This window comes from Podarcis cretensis (assembly GCF_951804945.1).
Source record: "Podarcis cretensis genome assembly, chromosome: 8".
Taxonomy (NCBI): domain Eukaryota; kingdom Metazoa; phylum Chordata; class Lepidosauria; order Squamata; family Lacertidae; genus Podarcis; species Podarcis cretensis.
In genome coordinates this window covers 77,599,914-77,623,400 of record NC_137177.1, presented here as the reverse complement: position 1 = coordinate 77,623,400, position 23,487 = coordinate 77,599,914, and the positions used below count along the sequence as shown (strand labels likewise).

Sequence of the window (23,487 nt, the reverse complement as noted above, 5' to 3'; positions counted from 1 at the left end):
CACCAAACCGTGGTTTGGCATCATGCCCAAACCGTAGGTAATGCCTATATTTTAAAATAGGCTGGGGAGACAGGAACACATTACGTAAGCTATGTTTTTCTCTTAGAATGTGCCATATGCTCCTAGAAACACTACACATTACTCTCCTCCTGAGTGCTTAAAATGCACACCACATCTCTGGCCCAATCAACCCTTGCTACCTATAGAAAGAGCAGAGTGCAGAAGAGCCCATAACAAAGAATCTGCTGGCCTCTCTGCGCTGCCAAAAGGATCTGGAATCAGTGGCATAATCTGTGCCAAACTGAGTCTGTGCCTTTGCAAGCATTCTCCCCCTTGGTAGTAAAGTGGGATTATGGCTCTTCTCTCTTTCAAAGACACCCCCCCCCCCCCCCCGTTTACTCTGCTGCTGCTCCCAGCCATCTTGTTCTTCAGATGTCATTATCTGAGCACACTCCTAATCCAACCTCGGAGCAGCGCAGAGTTTTGTTCTTGCTGGAGCCATGCCTATAGCGGATGCAAAAATTTTACATTAATGCTTTCTGAGCAGAAAAGATGTGCACAAACCCCCACACACAAACAATCCGCAGCTTGCAGGGCTCCCGTTGGGACTTGCTCAGTTCTCTTTGTAGGGCTCCCACTTCTCTTCAATAAAAGAGTGACTAATTTATGAGAGAAAAGGCAAATTCAACAAATTAATGCACAGCCTGCAGGCTGGAACTGGTTTCGCCAAGAGCCTGGGCCCTGCTTTACAGTGGTTGCATGGTGTGCCACACACCTCGGGAGCTGTGCAGGAGGCAAGGAAGGGTCTGAACCAATGCAAGCTGAACTTTGTGTCGTTTCACAGTTGAAAGGGGCTTAGCATACCCTCTAACGTTTATTTGATGAAAATTGGGACATCCCATTCCATAATGATAATTTGATTCTTTATACCCCGCACATCTTACTGGGTTGCCCCAGCTACTCTGGGCAGCTTCCAGCATATATAAAAACCTAATAAAACATTTTGATTTTTTTTTAAAAAAAACCTTCCCTATACAGGATTGCCTCCAGATGACTAGGGGGTCGGAAAATTCCATACCCTTCAATATTTCTCCAATGAAAATAGGGACATCCTGAGAAAAAATGGGACACGGGTGGTGCTGTGGGTTAAACCACAGAGCCTAGGACTTGCCGATCAGAAGGTCGGCAGTTTGAATCCCCACGACGGGGTGAGCTCCCATCGCGCGGACCCTGCTCCTGCCAACCTAGCAGTTCAAAAGCACATCAAAGTGCAAGTAGATAAATAGGTACTGCGCCGGCGGGAAGGTAAACGGCTTTTCCGTGCGCTGCTCTGGTTCGCCAGAAGTGGCTTAGTCATGCTGGCCAGATGATCCGGAAGCTGTACACTGGCTCCCTCAGCCAATAAAGCGAGATGAGCGCCGCAAACCCAGTCGGCCACAACTGGACCTAATGGTCAGAGGTCCCTTTACCTTTAAAGGAAAAATGGAACATTCCGGGATCAAATCAGAAACTGGGGTGGTTTAATCAGGGACGTCCCTGGAAAATAGGGACACTTGGAGGGTCTGGGCTTTGCTGCCTGTGAAGACTGCAAGTTGTAGCTGCTGGTGGGCAGGCCTGAGGCTTATAAAGCCTGCAGGGGCCTTCATTATTATATTCTACATTTTCAGCTTCCAAGTTTATAGCAGGAAAAAAGTACAAGCACGACTCTATCCAGTTTAGTTGCTTGTTTTCCCCTCCGACCCTCCCCCGTTTAGTTGCTTGCTAAGGACTAGATAGCTCAAATGCAATGCTAAACAAGGGATGGAGGAACCTGTGACCAAAGGGTGTTATGTATTGTTACATTTGTACCCTGCCTTTCTCACACCGTGGAACCCATGGTGGCGGACGTGTGGTTCCCAGGTGGCCACCCATCCAGACTCAGGTTTTCTTAGCTGCAGCAAGGTGGTTGTTACCCTCACCAAGAGTCAGCAGGGATGGGAACTGGAGTCTCAACAACTGCTAGAGGGCACCATGCTGAGGAGAGATGCTAACGAAGAATGACAAATGAATCGTGTTTAATGACATTTCACAGCCCCATTCGCAAACTACAAATATGAAGGGGGTGGATTTGGGCCAGTTTTGTGGGGAGGCACAAAATTCACTGCTGCTGTGCCAGAGCTACTCCCAGTGGCTATTATTTTCCTTTCTCAAAGTTCCCATATAAGCAATGCCTATGTCATAATGTAGTGTTAGTCCCACTACATGGTCTTCTGGGAATGCATATGGTGGCTCTGGGGAGCAACCCCTACCCAGCTTTAGACTCCTCCGCCCTCGAAGGTTGATGGGTCAGCCTCTGGTTTCATCATGGTAAAGGTAAAGGGACCCCTGACTGTTAGGTCCAGTCACAGACGACTTGGGTTGTGGCACTCATCTCGCTTTACTGGCCAAGGGAGCCAACGTTTGTCCACAGACAGTTTTTCCGGGTCATGCAGCCAGCATGACTAAGCCACTTCTGGCGAAACCAGAGCAGCGCACGGAAAAGCCGTTTACCTTCCCGCTGGAGCGGTACCTATTTATCTACCTGCACTTTGATGTGCTGCCAAACTGCTAGGTTGACAGGAGCTGGGACCAAGCAACGGGAGTTCATATGAGCTTTAGCGTGGACGGTACCACTGGACAGACATCCATTGATACTTCAAAGTCTGCACAGGTTTCCTCTCTTCTCCTTGGCAAAAACATCATGCTCTAAAAAAGTCCTGAATAGGATGCGTGGTCAGGCCAGGCCGGCTCCTGGTTCCCAAAGCAGCTACCGCCACGGCACATAAAATCCAGCTGGGCTCTCTCCACCCCTTGGTCCCCCATGGCAGCGCTGGCACTTCTTCCCTCCTCCCTGCTCTCCGGAGCCCGCCATGACCCGGGCAGCCCTGGTGCCCCAGGAGGGTGGCTGTCTCGGAGGAAGGACAATCCAAACTGTAAGGTGAAGTTCACGACAGCATGCACTGCTCACCGAAAAGCTGTTTCTCAGAAGGTTGCCTTACCATGCGTGCTGTATCCCAGAGCATGCTGCAGTTGCGCCAGTGTGCTCCCTTGAGCCCCAAACTGCAGAAGCCCCAAAGAGAGAGACACGCTCATTGGGGAAATGGCGAAGTTCGTTCCATGGTTGAGCTCTGCCCAGCGTTGGTAGAGAGTGATGGCAAACTCCGTGCTCAGATTCTGTGGTTCATGGTGTCAGTATAAAAGCTGCCCTGCCCCTGCTCTCCCTCCAGGTCTTCAAATATTATGTCATTTAAATGGAAAAGAAGAGAAGTCTAGCAATTATAACTGTTTTAGGGACTTTCTTATACAGTATACCCTAAACATATCCTTGGAAATAGACATTACCTTCATGTTTTCCTTGGCATTTCTTCCTCCTGCCATCTTCCTCCATGGCAGGAGGTCTGCAGAGCATACAGGGAAAACAAAGAGCCACATGGGATATGATTATTTTCTGAACCTCGAAATAGGCCTCAAACAGTTACAGAGAGACCTTTCCTAAGAATCCTTAGGGACTGCTATTTCTCTGGAAGCAACATCTATACACTGAAGGGTTTTACCTTTGCAGTCTTCTGAAAGAGAGGTCTGGAGGGTGAGGCGGAGGGAGAGGTGGTGGGCTAGGGGGAGGTCGCTGGGAAAGGAGAAATTTCATTTTTTTCTTCCCAGACAGGAAAAGACTTTTCTCAGCCTTGAAAGTCTAGAAAAGAGAAATGGGACTCATAGTACTCTCTAATGCCTCTAAGCTCAAGAGGAAATCACTATCATCACAGAATGCAGATGCTGAGAGAAATCCTACTTACACGTCTATCTTCTTCCTGTAACAAACGCAAAATGATCCAACCAGGCCTTTTAGCACTTTGGTAACCAAAGCCAGCAGAGGGAGGTATCACAATGGCTTCTGTAAATCTGGGGCTGTCCCTGGAAAATAGGGACCCTTGGCAGGTCTCCTGAGGTGCCCAGATGGGAGACTACCAGGGAACCCATGATATGGTGCTTAGAATTATACAGACAAAAAGTACTATGCAAATAAATACATATGTTGTTGTTGTTTGGTCGTTTACTCGTGTCCGACTCTTCGTAACCCCATGGACCAGAGCACGCCAGGCACTCCTGTCTTCCACTGCCTCCCGCAGTTTGGTCAGACTCATGTTTGTAGCTTCAAGAACACTGTCCAACCATCTCGTCCTCTGTCGTCCCCTTCTTCTTGTGCCCTCAACCTTTCCCAACATCAGGGTCTTTTCCAGGGAGTCTTCTCTTCTCATAAGGTGGCCAAAGTATTGGAGCCTCAGCTTCACGAATACATATATAGACACACACAAAAAAAGTCCTGAATAGTATGGCACCCTACTTTTCTGGGGTAGGTGGGTCAGAAAAAAATGTTTCAACAAGCATTGGAAAGTGCTTTGAGTAAAAGTTCCACTTCCTCATATACACATTTGCTGATGTCTTACAAGGCACTCTGGTCAAGCAGGTTATTGAAATAATACAAAAACCTACCCAAAAGTAAAAGCAAGAAAGTGTGAACCCAGCATTAATACATCTTTCATAGCAACTTCAGCTCCCCAGGGGGTGAGAGGGCATTGCCCACTGCTGGTCTAAACAATGGCTGCCTTCCATCCCACCACAATGGCAGGCGAGATTTTGAAAGGGTTATAAAGAGATCTAATTCAAAGCTATTTTCTCCTAAGACTCAAAACAGGGTATCCACAATATAAAAATACTGCTCCAGAATCCTAGTAACCCCCTCATCTTAATCAAAAAACAATGGTAGCATGACATAGACTATGAAATAAACCCTACCCAATGGAATAAACTGTGGTCTAAATCCATCTCCCCTTGAAACTTATCTATAGATGGTACCTAACACCACAGAAGTCAGCACTTATATATCAAGGAACCTCACCAAAATGCTGGAGAGGTACCTCTACAGGCACATACCTCCATGTGTGGTGGGGAGTGCCCCCAAATCCAACCCTTTTGGACATCAGTCCTACAAGAAATATGTGAAATAACTAAACAGGTATTAGAAGCCACCCCAGAACTGGCCCTATAGAATATTTTCCAAGACAATAACACACACTCACATTACAGAGAGCTTATAACCCAGCAGCATCATAGCTAGACACTGGAGGGACCTGTCAGGAGTGAACATGTACCACTGGTACCAAACGGTATGGGAAACAGCCTTACTAGGAAACTTAAGCAACAAACTAAAGAACGGGGACAAACAAAAGTGGACACCTTCACCCCAGTGTGGCTCCCCTTTATTACACACACAGCCCAACAAGACAACAAGAACCCACCAAAAACATACAAATCAATATGGCTAACTTGACCCAACAACCCTGTACCCTCACACACAACAAACAAAACTCACTGCAGTCAACTGAAGGCAACCAACCATATCCTGGGCCCTCAACCTCTTTCATTGCCAATGAAGACAAATAGAAAGAGAATCTACCCATGTGATACTGACACAAAAACCTCGCACATACACTATGTAAAAGAATGAAAGTTTACTACTCCCTTTCTCCCCCCCCTTTTTTTCTCTCCCCTTCTCACTTCTCCCCCAGCCTTATACTGTATACTGTCTCACATCGAATATAATTGATCTGTAGAAATGACTTTATGATCTGAAAATAGAAACAATGTATATACTTTTGTAACCCAAGAAAATCTTTAATAAAAACAATTTTTAAAAAGGACTCAAAATAGGTCCACCAATGGAACACTGAATCGTGGCTTTGTAACCAAGGTTAGTCAGAAAACACCCACTGAATGAATAGAATGGACCTACATTTTTTATGCCCGTTTATTTCAGTGGGTCGGCTCAGAGTATAATTAACATTGGATGCCAACTCTCCGGATCATATCAGACTAATTTTTACTCACAACAGACCCACGGAAATTGATTAACCTGAGTTAGCTGTGGCATTAATTTCAATGAGTTGGGCTAAAAAAAAAACCATTGTGTGCCTTGAGAATGGGCAGTGTGGACCCAATCTCTTCCAAAGACTTAAATAGGCAAAACCCACCAGGGTCCATATATAATAATCAGCAGAGCTGTGAACATGAACATAACCATGATTTTAGGGAACTGTACAAGGATATTTTGCAGGAAGGGGTACAAGTAGACACTACCATTTCACAAGCCCCTAATTTCTTTCCCCTCTCAAGCTTGTATGGGAGTCGGAGAAGGTTGACCTAGTCCAGAGTCAGGTAGCAAAAGGGTGCTGAAGCCCAAAACACAGTTCAGTCAGAAAACTTAACAAAGAGCTAAATTTGATATGTCCCAGCATCCTAATATATGTTTTATGACACGCCCTACCATATCGTTCATAACCAAGGGATTGCCACCTTCAAGATCTACAATATTTTAATCCAATCAACTGTGCTGAATGTGTCATGACCCCAGATGACCAGAAATTAAAAGAGTGTCCTGGTGATGTATGACACAGGCAGAGCCAGATTTAGGTTTGATGAGTCCCTAAGCTACTGAAGCTAATGGGGCCCTTTATATGTCCAGCTGTCCTTTGTCAACAACAATTTGTCGCTGTTTTTTGTGTTGAATATATGCTGTATGGTAATTTATGGAGCTAATAGATATCTAAAGCCATTTTATTTGTTTTTTATCTTATATTTTGGAAATGTAAATCCAGTTTTTTCCCTTTAATTTTTTTTGGGGGGCCCAAGAGAGTGGGGCCCTAAACTATAGCTTGTTTAGCTTATATGTAAATCCGGCACTGGGCATAGGGTAGATTAAAGCTTAATTCTGACTAGGGCTCTCAGCCAATTAAAAAATACATCAGTTGATTAATTAGATTAATATTAGATAAGTAGTCAATTAACAAATTTGGGTGTAAGAGTAAAACCCAATAGGTGAAGACAGCAACAGTCTTTCCATTTTCAGAAGGATTCAATCATGTGCCACAGAAAAATATGAGTGGACTTAGAAGAGGCACCACTTTCTGCATGATACCGTTCTCCAACACTATGCTCTCCAGATGATTTGGACAACTCCTCCCATCAGCCCCAGCCAGCACGGTGGCTGAGGCTGATGGGGATTTCATTCCAAAGCAGGCATAGGCAAACTCAGCCCTCCAGATGTTTTGGGACTACAACTCTCATCATCCCTGACCACTGGTCCTGTTAGCTAGGGATGATGGGAGTTGTAGTCCCAAAACATCTGGAGAGACGAGTGCCTATTCTTGTTCCAAAGTATCTGGAGGGCACCATGTTGACAAAGGCCATTGTACGAGAAAGAAAGGGGAATGCCTCTTATGAAAATAAGCTGGCAAGCACCATATTAAGTACCTTATAATTAGAGGCACTTTTTTAGTTGATTAAAAGAGACTTTTTGGAGGGAAATTAATGAACCTTACTGATTAAGACCACAGTCCTTTGCACATGGAAGTCTAACCACATTCTGTGGGACTTGCTTCTGAATAAACCTGCACAGGATTCCACTGCAAATCAATTAAACATTGCACCACTAATTATAAGCTATCATTTTGGAAAGCGCAGGAAGGGGGGGGGTGTTAGGGGAGGAAATCCGAGCCTTAAAATTAACCTGGCATCATACATTTCTCCGATGTAGTCACTGCATCTCAGTCCTCCATCAATGCCCTAACACTTCCACGTTTCTGGCTCTTCTCTGAAATTTGGATGGGTGTGTGGGAGAGAATTACACCATATAGAAACATTTTCTCCCTGCTCCTTTGTTTTTGCTAGGAATCTTTCACTTCTGTTTCATGTCAGCAATCTGCCTGAGCCAAGAGACAAGTACAGGGACGCAGAAGCTCATATAGAGCAGGGTGGCTCCCAGCCACACCTTAAAGGTGCACAGTGCCCTAGCTAGCACCCTGAGAGGCGCTCCTCAACGCCTTCCTTGGCACAGCCATCCTTTTGGCACCGGCTGGGACTCCTACACTCAAACTGAGGCAAATGCAAGGGTTTTGCAATTTCTTGGGGAAAAGTGAGAGGCAGGCTGCCTGCGGGCTTCAGACAAAAAGAGCTTTTTTGAGATCTTGTTCTGCTCTTAGCTATGAAAACAGCTGCACTGCACAATCAAGAGTGTGGGGGTGGGGAATAAAGGAAAAATTGTCGACATCTTCCACTTTGAAGAGAGCCACTCCTAGAAAACATTTAATTTATGATACATGGTCTGGAAGATTTCATGTTGCTACTGAAGTTTCCCAAACTTGGGATGGGGGGGGCGGGATTCCACCTCCTGGATTAAAATTGGAGGCCCTACTTACACAAAAATCCTACTTTTATATCCCATCTTTCCTCCCAGCTGCTCAAATAAACATTTCCCTCCTTATCCTCACAACTACCCTGTGAAGTAGATTAGGCTGAGAGATGCTGGCTGGCCCAAGGTGACCCAGGGAGGTTTATGACCTAGTGTGGATCTGAATCCTAGCTGCCCACTGGTCCTAATCCAACACTAGCCACTATACCACACTGACTCTCAACTCACACCCCAAAAAATATACATTTGGATGAAGGCCTACCAGTCATTTAACAGAGACTAACCTTCTGTGTGCGTCCATAGGAGCCCCTTGTTATAGAACCACCTGCCTGTGGGAGAAGGTCATTTTAATTGGGTCTGTATTGGGAACACCTGAACCACTTTCCAACACAGTAGGCAGTGGAGGCTGCCTCTAATGGGTGAGGTGAAGTGCTAAAATTTACAAGGGCTGCATCCAATGCTGGTCCTACTCAGAGTAGACCTAGTGAAGTTAATGGTCATGCCTTACATAGGCCCATTCATGTCACAGGGTCTGCTCTGAGTAGGACCTCGGTTGGATACAACCCCAAAACATTGGATTTGCTTGAATATAACATTTAAACCATATTAGCAGTGCAATCAGATACATGCCTACCTGGTTTACTCCCAGGTAAACTGATACAGGATTTCATCTTAAGTGCGTTTCACTGATTCCCTCCCCGCACCCGCTCCTCCTCCGAATCAAATATTTAAACTGAACTGCTTTTGTCTACTGGGGATCCAGTTTTTAATGCCTGTTCCAGTATTTTAACAAAACCTTGGGGGGGGGGCTACCTGTGGGTCTCCTTTTCTCAAGAACGCCCATCTTCTCCGCTGCTTGTCAGCTGCTGCCTGTGCCCGTTTGGTTGCCTCTCCCTTTGGACCCAATCCCTTCTGGGAGAAGGGAGTAAGGCATGTGGAGGTCACTAACACCTCCTTGCTGAATCTGAAAGAGGCCAATCACAGCCAATCACAGGAGCCGCAGAGGTCAGAAGGACCCAGGAACTTGCAGAGCGGCCATGGCATGTGCCTGAATAATGAGAACTACCCACGACCTCACTGATCTACTTACAGAAAATTAAAATCAGCTTTTCCAGCTGCTGGATCCAGCAAATTCTGCGGAACTACGAGACGGCCGTGGGCTGGTATCTTCCCCATCCATTTCTTCTGCCCCTCGCCAGTTAAACTGCCCTCCCTGTGATTGGAAGAGTCTACAATCTGCATTATGAGGTCATCAACCATTATGGAGAGACAGACATACTATCAATCCAGCACTAAGATTTTGCCCATTTTGTGCTGGGGTTTAATTATAAGGTACTTTGGGAACAGTTAACTGGGGAAGGAGTGTATAAATGGCAATAAATGAATATGCTGCAAAACAAAAGATCCATGAGCTATTTACCCATCCAAACAAGGACCAGCAACCCCACACTTGCTTAGCTAGGGAGTCTATACTACAAATCCCGTGACTGGTGTGTCAGGGCTCACTGCTGGGATAGCTTTACTATAAAGTAAACAGAAGTAGCAATGGGGACCATGTTAATCTGACAAAAGTACAGTATCAGAAATACTTCTTTTTTTTTTAATAACCAAAGCTGGTTGAACTTAAATACTTTATTCAGCCTAGGTGTGTAGGCTGTTCCACAATGTTCCACAAATCACACTTAATGTAGTTTAAATGTTAAATAGAAACTATTTAGTATATATAATATTATATACATACATTACTAAATAATAATAATAATAATAATTCCCCGCCCTTCACCCTAAGGTCTCAAGGTGGGTTGCAACAATTAAAACACAATGTTAAAAACAGATTAAAACAATTTACAATCTCAGAAATAAGGTGGGTCCTAAAAATTAGAGCACTCTCTAGGGCATTAGATTTTTTTTCTAATGCAAAAGAATTCCAATACAAATTAATTGACCCTGATTTAACCCCCCCCCCTCCCTGAAATCCCACATCACGGGTAGGTAGGTAGGTGGATAGATAGCTGTGATTCCTGGGGATAACCTCCCCCCTCCCCGAAATCCCACATCACGGGTAGGTAGGTGGATAGATAGCTGTGATTCCTGGGGATAATCTCCTGGAAAAAAAGTTAATTACAACTTTGCAGCTTCCCAAATTTGAGTCATATTGTGAATCCAACAATTATGTTACTAATTCATTTTATGAAGCAATATCTTTAGAACTGTGCCACAGAGGAAAAACATACAGTAATATAGTAGTGGGAAATATTTCATCTTATGTCACTGATTATGATGAATTTCATAAGCTGGCTTGGGACCCTAAAGTCAAAAGGTGGGGTAAATATTTTTTTAAAAATGGAATAAAACAAAATTAAGTGCACAAGTTCTGGAAACACAAATCAGAAAGCGAGTACTATTTCCTAACAATTGCAGTTGTTCTCTCCAGCACTGTAAATGCTGGAGGCTCAGCTGAGTCTTTTTGTCACCTAAACCCCAGTGGGGCTGGTCATGGCTAGAAACAAGAAGCCTTCTGTACATGCTCTAAAACACTCTTTCTTGTTCAACTATTCAGCTAGAAATAGTTGAATATCTGATAGACAAGGCAAAGATATGTACAATGTTATAACATGCAGAGAATAATATGTGCAAATAAATCAGAGAGGGGAGCTGAGGAAAGTCCTTGGTGTGGAGGAAGCAGAAGGGATAGCCGGGGGGGGGGAATATTGTACCGGTAATTGATTATTTGGATTGATAATTTGGTATGTTGAAATTGCTTAATAAAAAATATATTAAAATAAAATAAAGCACTCTTTCTTGGAATTCAAAATAAGCATAGAAACAATCAATCTCACTCTCTCACACACCTTTTGGAAGAGTTTAGCTAGCTACTTATTTTGGAAGAGAGGAAGAAGCACCTTATTTCCTGTAAGGAGATTTCAAACACACTGTGTGTGTGTACACACACACACACACACATACATATGTACACCTGAGAGCCCGAGCGGGGAATGAAGAATCCCAAGGCCATGCAATTGTCCTTGAATCCAAGACTGCAAGACTGAACAAGGACGGCTTTCCCCCACTTTTTGGCAGGGACTTTTTTTAAACAAACAAACTGAAGAAACGCTGAGGATTTAAGTAAACAGCAGAAGATTTATCTGACAGGCCAGCTAAGGAGTCTCTCTTCCCTCTCCCCCCCCTTCACAGACATGGCTGAGAGTTCACATTGCCCAACTTCTCCAAAAGCAGCACCTCATCAATATACTACCCCCCACATGAGAGACACCCTGTCCAAATGCAACAGACAAAGCTCCCCTCCCAAAAAGAAGGCTGCTATTTTCTTGACGGTGGCAAAGCGTGTGTGTGAGAGGGGGGAGCAAATTTGCTCGCCCATAAAATGACTCTTCACCCATCCCCCATTCCTGATCTCCAGATCTCTGTAGTTACTAGAATAAAACATTTTCACATGCAAAAAAAAAAAAGGGCCGTAAATTGGATTTAAAAAAAAAAAAAAGTTTGGTGTACTGAGCAGGCTTCCTTTAAAGTTCAATCCTATGGATTTGGATGGGAGTTTCTATCAGAGAAAATGGATTTAGGACAGATTTGCCTGGCCCCTCTCCTCACATTCAGAAGAGGTTAAAGCCATTTCCTACATGACCATTTCAGAGCAAATTGAAATGGACACTGTCCTCATCCGCTGACAACCCCCCCCCCCCCCGCCCCGGTGAACAGGCCCTGGACATCAATAAATACCTTTTTTAAAGTTTAAAACATGGAGTGAGGCCAGTAATACATTTGCATAACCTTCTCAAACTCTGTTAAGATTTCCTCAGAAAGTTACCTCAGCCCAGAGGAAAAGGGAGTTCTTTATTACACAAGGATTGAGAGCCTTGCCTCTCCTTCACCCAAATGCATTTCTATGAACTTTATTTGATTTTAAACTCCTCTTTTCTTAGAAGAAGCATGGGTTCTCCTCAGGACTCCATGCAGTTCTCTCAAATCACCTCATGAGGCAGCAAGCAAGAGAACCTCCATTTTTAGAACATGTGACGCCATCTTGAATAATCACCCAAAGGACTACTTTTCAAACTTCTTTGTGCAAAGAAAGACCCTGACAGAAAAATCATAATGTACCAACTTATGAAAATATAGATAATGAAATATAGCTTCAGTTTTCAGCATCTTGATTAATAACCCTCCACTGTTGTTGTTTAGTCGTTTAGTCGTGTCCGACTCTTCATGACCCCATGGACCAGAGCACGCCAGGCACTCCTGTCTTCCACTGCCTCCCGCAGTTTGGTCAAACTCATGCTGGTAGCTTCGAGAACACTGTCCAACCATCTCGTCCTCTGTCGTCCCCTTCTCCTTGTGCCCGCAATCTTGCCCAACATCAGGGTCTTTTTCAGGGAGTCTTCTCTTCTCATGAGGTGGCCAAAGTATTGGAGCCTCAGCTTCACGATCTGTCCTTCCAGTGTGCACTCAGGGCTGATTTCCTTCAGAATGGATAGGTTTGATCTTCTTGCCGTCTATGGGACTCTCAAGAGTCTCCTCCAGCACCATAATTCAAAAGCATCAATTCTTCAGCGATCAGCCTTCTTTATGGTCCAGCTCTCACTTCCATATATCACTACTGGGAAAACCACAGCTTTAACTATATGGACCAAACTACAAGAAAGAAGATTCCACCTAAACATTAGGAAGAACTTCCTGACAGTAAGAGCTGTTCGACAGTGGAATTTGCTGCCAAGGAGTGTGGTGGAGTCTCCTTCTTTGGAGGTCTTTAAGCAGAGGCTTGACAACCATATGTCAGGAGTGCTCTGATGGTGTTTCCTGCTTGGCAGGGGGTTGGACACGATGGCCCTTGGGGTCTCTTCCAACTCTATGATTCTATGATTCTACCTTTGTTGGCAAGGTGATGTCTCTGCTTTTTAAGATGCTGTCTAGGTTTGTCATCGCTTTTCTCTTCAATGCTTCTGTCATGTGAGGAGAGCTTTTACTCTCCCCAAAATCATACCCGCTTATGAAAAATATATAACCATTAATTTTTAACTAATTGATCCACATAGACTATTTAGTGAGGGATATATGTTTGTGACTGAACCTCCAAATGTTGCTGAAGGGTGAAACTCTATAAAGAAGTGGGGGGGGGGGTTGAGAAAAGAGAAAGAGGGAGATATTATCTCAAAAGTCCTGCTTATTACCCACAACCCTGCAAAGTGTGAGTGTGTGTGTAGATTGCTTGTCCCAAAAGACAAGCTGCAAAACTACAAAAATAAAAGTGGGTTGCTGAGAGTTGGAGAAATCTCCTTTTCTAGAAAGGCCCGCTTCGTGCTCACTTCTGCCCCATTTCAAATATTTTTACCTTATTTGGATAAAATATATTATTTTTCTAATGGAAGGAAAGCTTCCCCCTCCGCTCTAAAGAGTTGGTTTTCCCCCTTCAGTCCAGCTGCCTGCCTTTATTAGGTTAATGTTTGCTCCCTTTAGTGGGGGATGAGATTGTATTGGTGGTGTGTTCCCCTCAGCTGAGAAGCACAGCTAATCACACACAATTCAGGATTCCCATTACACAAGCAATTGCCCCTTGCTTGTCCTGTTTAATTTTGTTTCCGAGTTGCTTCCCCCTGCTACTTATTGTTTTTTTCCTGCCAGGGTCCAAGCCCAGGTTTTGTGGCAACAACAGTGGGCCATTTGATACTCTCCTCCCCGCCCCCGCCCCCGCCCCGGTCACAGCAGCAGTGTTGTCAGGCGGAAAATCAACAGGTGCTGCGCTGCTCCACCAACTTGGGGCACTTTGCCACCCAGGCAGGGATGGCCAAGATGGTGCCCTCCAGACAGTGATTAGAGTGTCAGGCTAAGGCCTAGGACAATAGCTACTCCAGGTCTGTCAGGAAGCGATGCTCATTTTGAGAAGCTCAAGCAGGGCTGGTCCACCCATGAGGCAAGGTGAAACAACTGACTCAGGCAGCAGGATCCCAGGATTCTTTGCAGGAAGCCACAACCATTTAAAGTGGTATAATACTGCTTTAAATGGATGGTGCAGATGTGGCCTGGTTTTTTATATGAACCGTGGAGAACAGGCCAGGCTTCACGGCACATAAAACTCTTCACTGGTGTTGGTAACACGCCCAACATCTGCCTGCAGCTCAGTTCAGCCTTGGTAGAAATAAGCTCCTGGCTGGTTGTAGAAATTGGCTGTCAACATGTTTCATAAGATCTTAGAAAGTGGCCTTATACAGAGTCAGACCGTTTGTCCATCTAGCTCAGTATTGTCTACACTGACTGGCAGTGGCTGCCCAGGTTTTCAGACAGAGACATGGCCAGCTGTACGCGGAGATGCCAGATTCTGCATGCAAAGCGGAGGCTTGACCCCTAAGCTACAGCCCTTTCCGTGAGGAATTGACCTGCTGTGTAGCCAATATGGGAGAGCTTGTGAATTATGTTTCTTCGTCAATCATCAATTAAGAAGAAGAAACAAGTGCCTGGGAGGGCTGCTGCAACACAACCCTAGTTTCTGCAGAGCCAGTGTGGGGAAAATCCTAATCAATTGAATCATGCAGCTGAATCCCATATGGAAAAACCATCAGACAGGAGTGGTATTTATTATCGTTGGACATCACAGCATGTTTTTAAAAGCATTAATAAACTCGAAGGTGCTCAGTATGTATTTATCATGAAGAACCTTATGCATTCCAAAGCGTGATTTAAGAAACCTTAACTATTGTAACCTACTGAGGGAGTGAAATATTGAAGAACTCTTGATCATACATGCTGAAAGAGCTATTAACGATGTTGGGAGGCACAAGATAGCCTTTCAGTAGCCACAAGAGGGCTACTTTGCTCTTCAAAGTAGTTTACACAAACATGTAGGTGGGTGCTCCTGAACTGAGTAACCATCTCTCAATCTAGCCTACCTCTAAAGGTTGTTTTGAGGATAAAATAGGAGTGGGAGGACAAAACCTTGCATGCTGCCTCAAGTTCATTAGAGGAAAGGTAGGATATAACAAATAAATAATAAATGTAACAAATAAACAATGCACAAAATAAGATAAATATAGCAGCAACAAACCTAAAAAAAATTAATTAAAAAAATTCAAGCATCATAATTAAAGCCCCCAAACCTTACCAGACCAAGGCTGTCCATTCTGTAGTGTTAGAAAAGGTGCTTTCCCCCCTCTGGAACCAGAATAATTAAGGACCTATAGCATGGGTAGGCGAACTAAGGCCCGGGGACCGGATCCGGCCCAATCGCCTTCTAAATCCAGCCCGAGGATGGTCCGGGAATCAGAGTGTTTTTACATTAGTAGAATGTGACCCTTTATTTAAAATGCATCTCTGGGTTATTTGTGGGGCATAGGAATTTGTTCATTCCCCCCCCCCCTGAAAAAAATATAGCCCGGCCCCTCACGAGGTCTGAGGGACAGTGGACTGGCTCCCTACTGAAAAAGTTTGCTGATCCCTGACCTATAGGCTCACAAAGAAGGATGGCTAGCAACTAAAGGCCAGGCCTTTGAGCCTTTTAAAGCTTAAAGAAACAGGCCCAACAGGGAAGAATCTATATAGGTGCACGAGTCACAGCTACTCCTTGCAGATCAGGTCATATGGAATAATTCAGAATTCCACACAAGTAGGCTTCACTCATCACTCAGATGTTGAACATACGTTTTATGAAGAGAAGGTCTGGGGTATAATCCCATGGGGAACCTGCAGCCCTCGGGATATGATTAGACTACAACTCCAATCGGCCCCAGCCACCACGGACAATGGGATAATGGGAGGTGTAGTCCAGCAATATCAGAAGAGCCACAGGTTCTCTGGGAACACTGGACATAAGAACATTAAGAAGACCCACCTGCTGTGTCTTGTCCAGCATCCTGTTCACATAGCAGCCAACCAGTTGCTGATGAGAAGCTCAGAAGCGAGACCTGAGTGATTTCAAGCACCTGGCATTCAGAGGTAGAACATAGGCACTGTGGCTAGTAGCCATCCATGGAATTGTCTAAACCTCTTGGTGGCTTATCACAACTTCATGTGGCAGCAAGTTCCATAGGTTTCGCTACACAGTGTGAAGGACTTTATGTGTCCTGAATTTCCAAGCATTCAGCACAATTAGATGTCGCCGAGTTCTAGTGTTATGGGGGGACAGGGACGTTTCCTCTGTCCACTTTTTACATACCTACCCATAGTTCTGTACACCTCTATCATGTCTCCTTCTACTTACCTTTTCTCTAAACTAAAAAGGCCCAAATGTCATAACCTTTCCTCATGGAGGAAGATGTTCCACCCCTTCATCAGATAGTGTGGAATGTTAAGGCAGCTCCCTACCCTCCCATTACAATTAACCATCTTGGGACCCCCATGGGAAATTTTCCCAAGATGGAGAAATTGAAAGGCCCTCAGCCCCTAGTCAATTTTTTACCTGCTATTAAGTAATTCACCCCAGGTAAGCGAACCAGAGACTGAGGAGAGTTCAGAGGCTCCTTTCCCAATATAACTATGAGATGTGGTCACTAATTGGATTTTGTATGTATAAAAGCAATGCTTTTTTTCCTTTAAAAATGTTTAGGGGTATTCTCATTTTGATTCAAGAAAATCACCATTTTATAGTTCAAATCCAGAAAAATAAATACAGTAAATGGACAAAAATAAAAAGATTCACAAAATGTTTAAGGGTGTGCGTAGTACCCCCAGAAAAAAAAAACACCACTGTATTTGTATTAAAGGCTTTCAACCAAGGAAGTAAGAACCAAAGTCTTTCTCCTTAAAAAATAAAATTAAAAACCCCTGTTTAAATGGTTCTTTGGTACCTACTATCCAGTGGAAACAGTAGGAGCAAAATTATCCTGTTTGTATTGTAAACCTCGTAAGTCACCCTTTTCAAATACTTCCCCAACATAATTTTCCACATTCTCCAAGCGACTGCCGTTGTCCAGGCAGCTATTTTCAAATCCTTCTATGTATATAAAGTGGGCACTGACGGGACAATGCATTTTCATCATGAGACCTTCTTTGCGTTCTGGTCCTGTTGTTTCCATCTGACAAAAGATTCTTGGCTTGTGAGAGACAAAGCAGGGCAGGCGGGGGGAATCTTCTGAGGAAAGCTTTTACTTTCAAACACCCTTCAAAATTTGCCTTGTTTTAGCTAAATGTAATGTTCTTCATGAGCGTTAAAAGGAGAGGGGGGGGGGAGAGAGAGAGAGAGAGAGAGAGACTGAGACTCCTGGGAAAGATATTCGTCCATTTAAGGAATGAGAAATCACTGCATTCAATAACAGGTCTAAATACAGTCATGGAAAGGTCCCTTCTCTCGCCCCATAAGCATGAAAATGTCACCGTGTACCAGACGCAGTGGGGGAAAGATCCAGGAATCACTCATTTCTTTTAAAGAGGGCAAATAATTCTGCTAAGTGAGGACACTGCTAAATTTACATGTGCCGTACACTAAACTTTTGAAGTGCTCCCGGGCCACAAAGGAAGTAGCTTCACCATACCAAGGAATATCACAAATTGTCCCTGATGCTCCTTGCCTCTGGAGAGATGCAGTGCTGTGTGTCTTGTGTGCTCGTGGTAATTAAAATTCCACATCAGGGATTTTGGGGAGGGACCTCAACTGAGTGGCAGAGGCAGACAGGCTTTGCAATGCAGTCAGTCCCGGGCATCTCCAGGTAGGGCTAGGAATGTCCCTTCTTTGAAAACCCTGAAGGACTGCTGCCAACCAGTGTAAACAATACTGAGCTAGACAGACCAATGCTTTGAATGCGTATAAGGCCTGTATTCCTGTGATTTAAGGAAAAAGTCATAGCTTGGTGATAGAGAGCACATATATATGCCATGCAGAAGGTCCCAGGTTCAATCCTTGGCATATCCAGTTGGACCCTTATGTGCCTGAGACCCTCAGAGAGTGACTGCCAGTCAGAACAGACGATCCTGGGCTGGAAAGACAAATACTCTGATCTGGTATGACAGTTTCCTATAATTCCTAATTTTGTGGCTGTATGAATTACTCAAATCCAATTAATTTGCAATACTGTTCTCTATGGCTTTCTTTTTTTAAAAGTTTCCCCCTACAATTTATTGTTAGGTTCGTAAGTTGTGAAAAGGAACAATACCTAGCACAGGAACCTTAGTCCTCCACCCAACGAGAATCTTATTTGTCACCCCCTCCGTCCTGTGAGATTTCAGCAGGCGTCTGTGCCAATATTTTCAAGGTCAATTTCACTTATGTAAGCGCTAGAAACTTGTTGCTTTGTTAGCAGTCATAACCACTGGCATACCTATCCTCCATGGGCTTGCCTAATTCAGTACGGAGCCATCTAAGCTTGTGACCTTAGCCTCACACCTTGTGGAAATGAGTTCCGTAGGCTAATTGTGTGAACATAAATAAATGTTCCCATAAGCAAAACAGGAGACCAATTCTTCTTTAAAAGAGTACAAAAACTGCCTGGAACCTCCTCACACTAATCAAAATGAGGTTAAATCACTTGAACAGTTAAAAACGAAAGTCAACTGTTTGGACCGTGGAACACAGTTGCAAAAAGCGCATTTTCAGAGGCAATAATAAGGAGGTAGCTCCATGTCCCTTGTCTGAGCTGCTCCTTAAGTGAAGAGTGTGGAGCTAATTGTGGTTTGGACATGAAATCTGTTTACTTTTAAAGATATTTAACAGCAGCGAACTACACTCCTTCCCCGACTTTTCTTTTTTCCTAAAGAGGATTCGGTTCTGGAATCCATCCTACCTCTGTTCCCAGCTGAAAACAGGCAGGCGATTTCAAAAAAGGAAGAAAAATAAACTACAGCCATAGCAGCAAAGCGCCCGGCGTTAAATAGTGGTAACTCATATTTATTACAATTATATACAATCATATTTTATAGTTGGATTCTATACATGATCACACGGACAAGCACATTTTTTTCGGTTTCGCCTCTTGGTGAGGATGAGGAGGCAGTGAGAGACCCGAGAGATGTTAGTTAACAGGAATCGAGGCTCTTTTAAATATCTATCTATATATTTTTCCTCTCTTTCTTTGAATGAAAAAGTGAACAGAGACCGGACATCGCTGGACCATTTACTCCACCCAATAAGGCAGGGATGTGGGTTGAGGACCTTCATAGCCCTCCATGATGTTTTTGGGCTTCAGTTCCCATCAGCCCCTGTAGCAGCAGCCAGTGGTCAGGGGAGGATGATGGGAATTGTAGTTCAGTGAAGTTGTACTCTTTCCCATCCCTGCAGTAAGGCAAAAGTGAGGTGGGCAAGAGGGATGGGGGGGGGTGGATGCGGGGAAGAAGGGTGACACAGGTGCAAGGAACAGGCCTCCACACAAAGATTGTGAACTCTGCCTGGCAGATCTGAGGGGCAAAGTGCCTCCTTGTTTCCTTTGTTCAGGCCCAATGACTTGGAAAAGGGATGGGGAACCTCTGAACCTCCAGGTGTTGCTCAGCTCTTATGCTGGCTGGGGCTGACAGGGGCCTAGCGTTTAACAACACCTGGAAGGCCACAGCTGCCCCATCTACTGTTTAAACCGGTCTTCATAAAAGTCAGAGCAGCTACTCATGCAGAGACCTGACAGGGAGCTTCATTTCTGGACAGAGCTTCCAGCTACCAGGAATGGGAAACCTTTGGCCCTCCAGATGTTGCTAAAAGCCAACTCCCATTGTCCCAGACCATTGCCCATGCTTGCTGGGGCTAATGGGAATTGTAGTTCAGGAATGTCAGGAGAGCTCCCTGAAATTGACTTAGAAGAACTGAGCAGTCAATGGTCACGCCAAGGACCTATGCTGGAACTGGGAAGGAGACAGAACGGGAACTGGGCTCGGTACCTTTTCCTTCTTCAGGGAAAATCATGAGCTTGCTTTAGGCATTTAACAGCAAAGAGAAATGAGGACTCATGAAGAAAGGGAGAAAAAGAGGAGTAAAGCATGAGAGAGAGAGAGAGAGAGGAAGGGGGAGCAGCAGAGCTAAGCCTCAGGCACAGGGCATTTTTTTGGATGGGGCAAGAGATGTTAAGAAACTGGGCCAACAACCCAAGCCTTCACAGAATTGCTCCCTCTAATGTAGCAAATCACGCTGCCAGCAAACATGCCACACTATTGTTCCCAAGAAACTGTCTCCCATTCTAGTCCTACTCAGTGGAGACCCATGGGAATTAATAGGCATAATTAACTTAGGCCCATTAATTTCTGTGGGTCTACTCTTAGTAGAACTTAGCTCACAACCCTAGGAAAAAGAGGGAGTTAGGGGATCTTCAGAAGACAACCGCTTTGTTCAGAAATGAAATGGAAGCAAGAGAATCTGGGAACCCCACAAAAAACATTTGCGTTTCATAAAAGGTGGGGATGTTTTTTCAATCTGTAACTGAACTAGGGAGTGGGGAGGAAATAGGTCACAAGAGGGAGAGAGACAGGTATCCCACCGGTGGCTCTGGGGAGTCACTCAGAAGGCAGTAGCCCCCACTCTTTGTTTGCAAAGGGGATGTTAGTTGAGTTAGATGGTTGCCGGAGAGGAAGAGAGTTTAGGAACAGACAGGATGGAACCTGAGTCCATCGTTTGATATTTGGATTTGTGTTATGTTGTCAGCAAGGAGGCCCATTTCTCTGGCTGCGGTGTGGGCCGAGTGGCAACCAAGCCCCTTTGGGAGGTGCAATGTGAGGGAAGAGTGGCTTGTAGCGTGAAATAAAGGGGAGCCACTGGAAAGCGGAACCAGCGGGTGAGGGGCTGCTCAGACCTTGGCCCACAGGCTGCTTGGTTTGCAAGATGGTCACAACGCTACTTGTGTTGAATCACAGAGGCGAGACGGGGAGAAATCACTGGGCAGGGAGAGAGGCCCGAGGAACAGAGCATGGCCAAGAGGTACGGAGGGTGAGGGTTGAGCAGGTGGCACCCCTCCCCAGCCACACTAGTCAATTTCGTTCTCGTTGCTGGCTCCCTCGGGCCTCCGTAGCTTTTCGACTTGCTCGTTGATTTGCCCATCGCCTCCTCGCCGGTCCTCCGTCTGGACGTCCACACATTCTTCCTCGTCTACATGGCTGACATCGTCGTCTTCGTCCTCTTCCTCCTCCCCCTCCTCATCGCCTTGGCCCTCCCGCTTCTCCTCCTCCCCTTGGACCTCCATCCGGACCTGCCCCTTGAGGTCGATCAGCGCCTCACCCTCTTCCTCAGGGCCCAGCAGGTGGCAGCTGACCTTGGGCCCTTCAGGGCTGTGGTTCTCCTTCACGGGCGAGGAGGAGTTGGACTCGTTGCTGACGGGGGAGATGTCGCTGCTGGTGTTGTGGTTGTTGGTTACGGGGTTGGAGGGCGAGGAGGGCTTCACCGGGATCTGCCAGGATGGGATTTTAGGCGCAGATGGAGAGGGAGGGAACTGCCTCCTGGGAGGAAGGGAAGAAACAGAGCAGCTTAGATCCAGCTCCATGACCTGCTGAATCGCTCCTCGTTCATAAAGGACCTAAGAAGAGCTCCTGTTCTCACAGCCGCCAACCAGATGCACCAATGAGAAATTCACAAGCAGGACCAGATCACAAGTGAGTGATTCTTACCTTTGTACAGTAGGCCACCTTCCAGTCATGCAAATGCCAGAGGTTCTGCAAACACACAAACCCCTCTCTCTATCCCCCATTCAGGCAAGCAAGAGGCATTATCAGAGTTCAATGACATGTTCCAGCCAGGCATAAATAATCAAGAAGCGTGCACAGCAGGACCAGTGAGGAAGCAAGGCCTGGAGAGAGGGGATGCCAGAGGCCTGGGTGCCAGATAGAGAGGCCTGGAGAGGCTGCATTTGTCCCATGGGCCTGAGATCACCCCCCACACCTGCATTCAGGAATCCCCAACAGGCTTCCATGGCCGGCTGTTAACCCAGAACACTGTGTTAGTCACTATTGTAGGCTAGGAGCTGTTTCTTAGACAAGCCCTATGTAGTGTCAGGGACATGTAGGGATTTCCAGAGGTGGAATGAAAACGGGAGGATGTCTGACCCTCTTGGCAAAGCTGGAAGAAACCCCGTATCGGAAGCGTCCGCCGCCTCCTCTGCATGCAAACGAGCAAACGCTCCGCATTATTCACCAGTATCGTAAATGCTATCAAGAAATTCAATTTGGAGGCTTTTCTCCTTGGCTGCGGTGTCACGGCCTCTTGCTTTGCTGCAAAGGGAGGGCTTGAGCTGGCTGGTTCTGTTTATTTATTTTAAGAAATATATTTTCCAAAAGCACTTATCTCCACAGCTGCATTAATACACACATATACACACACACCCCAATGGCGACAATGAATTTCCTGTTAATGATGAGATGTCCCTTTGCGGACACACAGACAAGAGCACGGGTGTCCTTGTTTGGCTCACCTAGCAATTGCTGGCAGCAACAGAGCAATAGAGTTCTGCATGAGAAATAGGTTTAGGCCAGAGAGGAAATCCCAGGCCCGGGGGCAAAATGTGGCCCTCCAGTCCTCTCCGTTTGGCCCTTGGTACCCTCCCCAGGCCACACCCTCTCTTCCTAGCCACACCCCACACTGGCTGTGCTTTGTACGCTCCTTGAGTGTCTCTGCCTGGCTGGAAATGTGTCCTTGAACGGTGATAAATGCCTCTTGCTTGCCTGCATAGAGGACACAGAGTTGTGTGTGAGTGTGTATGTACAAACCAACCTACTGCACAAAGGTACATCCATTGCTCTGCCCACTTTTGCCTCTAGCCCCACCCACTACTGGCATGTGGCTCCTGGAAAGTTGCCCAGAAGGGAATGTGGCCCTTGGGCTGAACAAGAATCTCCACCTCTCCTTTAGACATACAGTGCATCACCCCACATATCCCAATGGTTGTTTTTTTAAGAACCAGTGACAGCAGTGAGGGGTAGGGGGAGGAGGCAGACTCTGAAGATGCTAGATTCATTAGCCAGCTCCTAAAGTCCAGCTCCCTCCCTGAATAGAGAAGGGCCTGGGACCAGCTATGCCTGGGTAGGGCAGCTCCAACTATTCTTGGACTGGGAAGGTATGACAGCAAGAGTTCAGACATTGGTATCTGGATTACTGCAATTCACTCTGTGGGGCTGCCCCTGCCCTGGAAACCACAGCTAGTACAGAATGCTGCAGCACAGGAGCGAGAACCCTCCTCTGCTCCCACTAAGTCCTGCTCAGAATAGACCCACTAGGTGGCATTGAACTAGGTTTTATTCCGAGCAGACCCACTGAAATTAATGGACCTCACTTCATGTTTTCAATGGATCTACCCACTGAAATTAACAGGCCTAAGATA

General features: G+C 45.5%; 1 protein-coding gene across 1 annotated transcript in view; it reads right to left on the bottom strand.

Annotated features, from left to right (window-relative positions):
- PEX14 (peroxisomal biogenesis factor 14) overlaps nt 1-23,487 on the bottom strand; it is a 150,050-nt gene that overhangs the window by 7,652 nt on the left and 118,911 nt on the right. The window contains exons 9-10 of the mRNA XM_079987163.1: nt 16,104-21,613; nt 9,077-9,227 (exon numbers count right to left, since the gene is read on the bottom strand). Of these exons, the coding sequence (XP_079843289.1) occupies nt 21,145-21,613 (469 nt within the window). The 3' untranslated portion in view covers nt 9,077-9,227; nt 16,104-21,144. The remainder of the gene's footprint in view (nt 1-9,076; nt 9,228-16,103; nt 21,614-23,487) is intronic.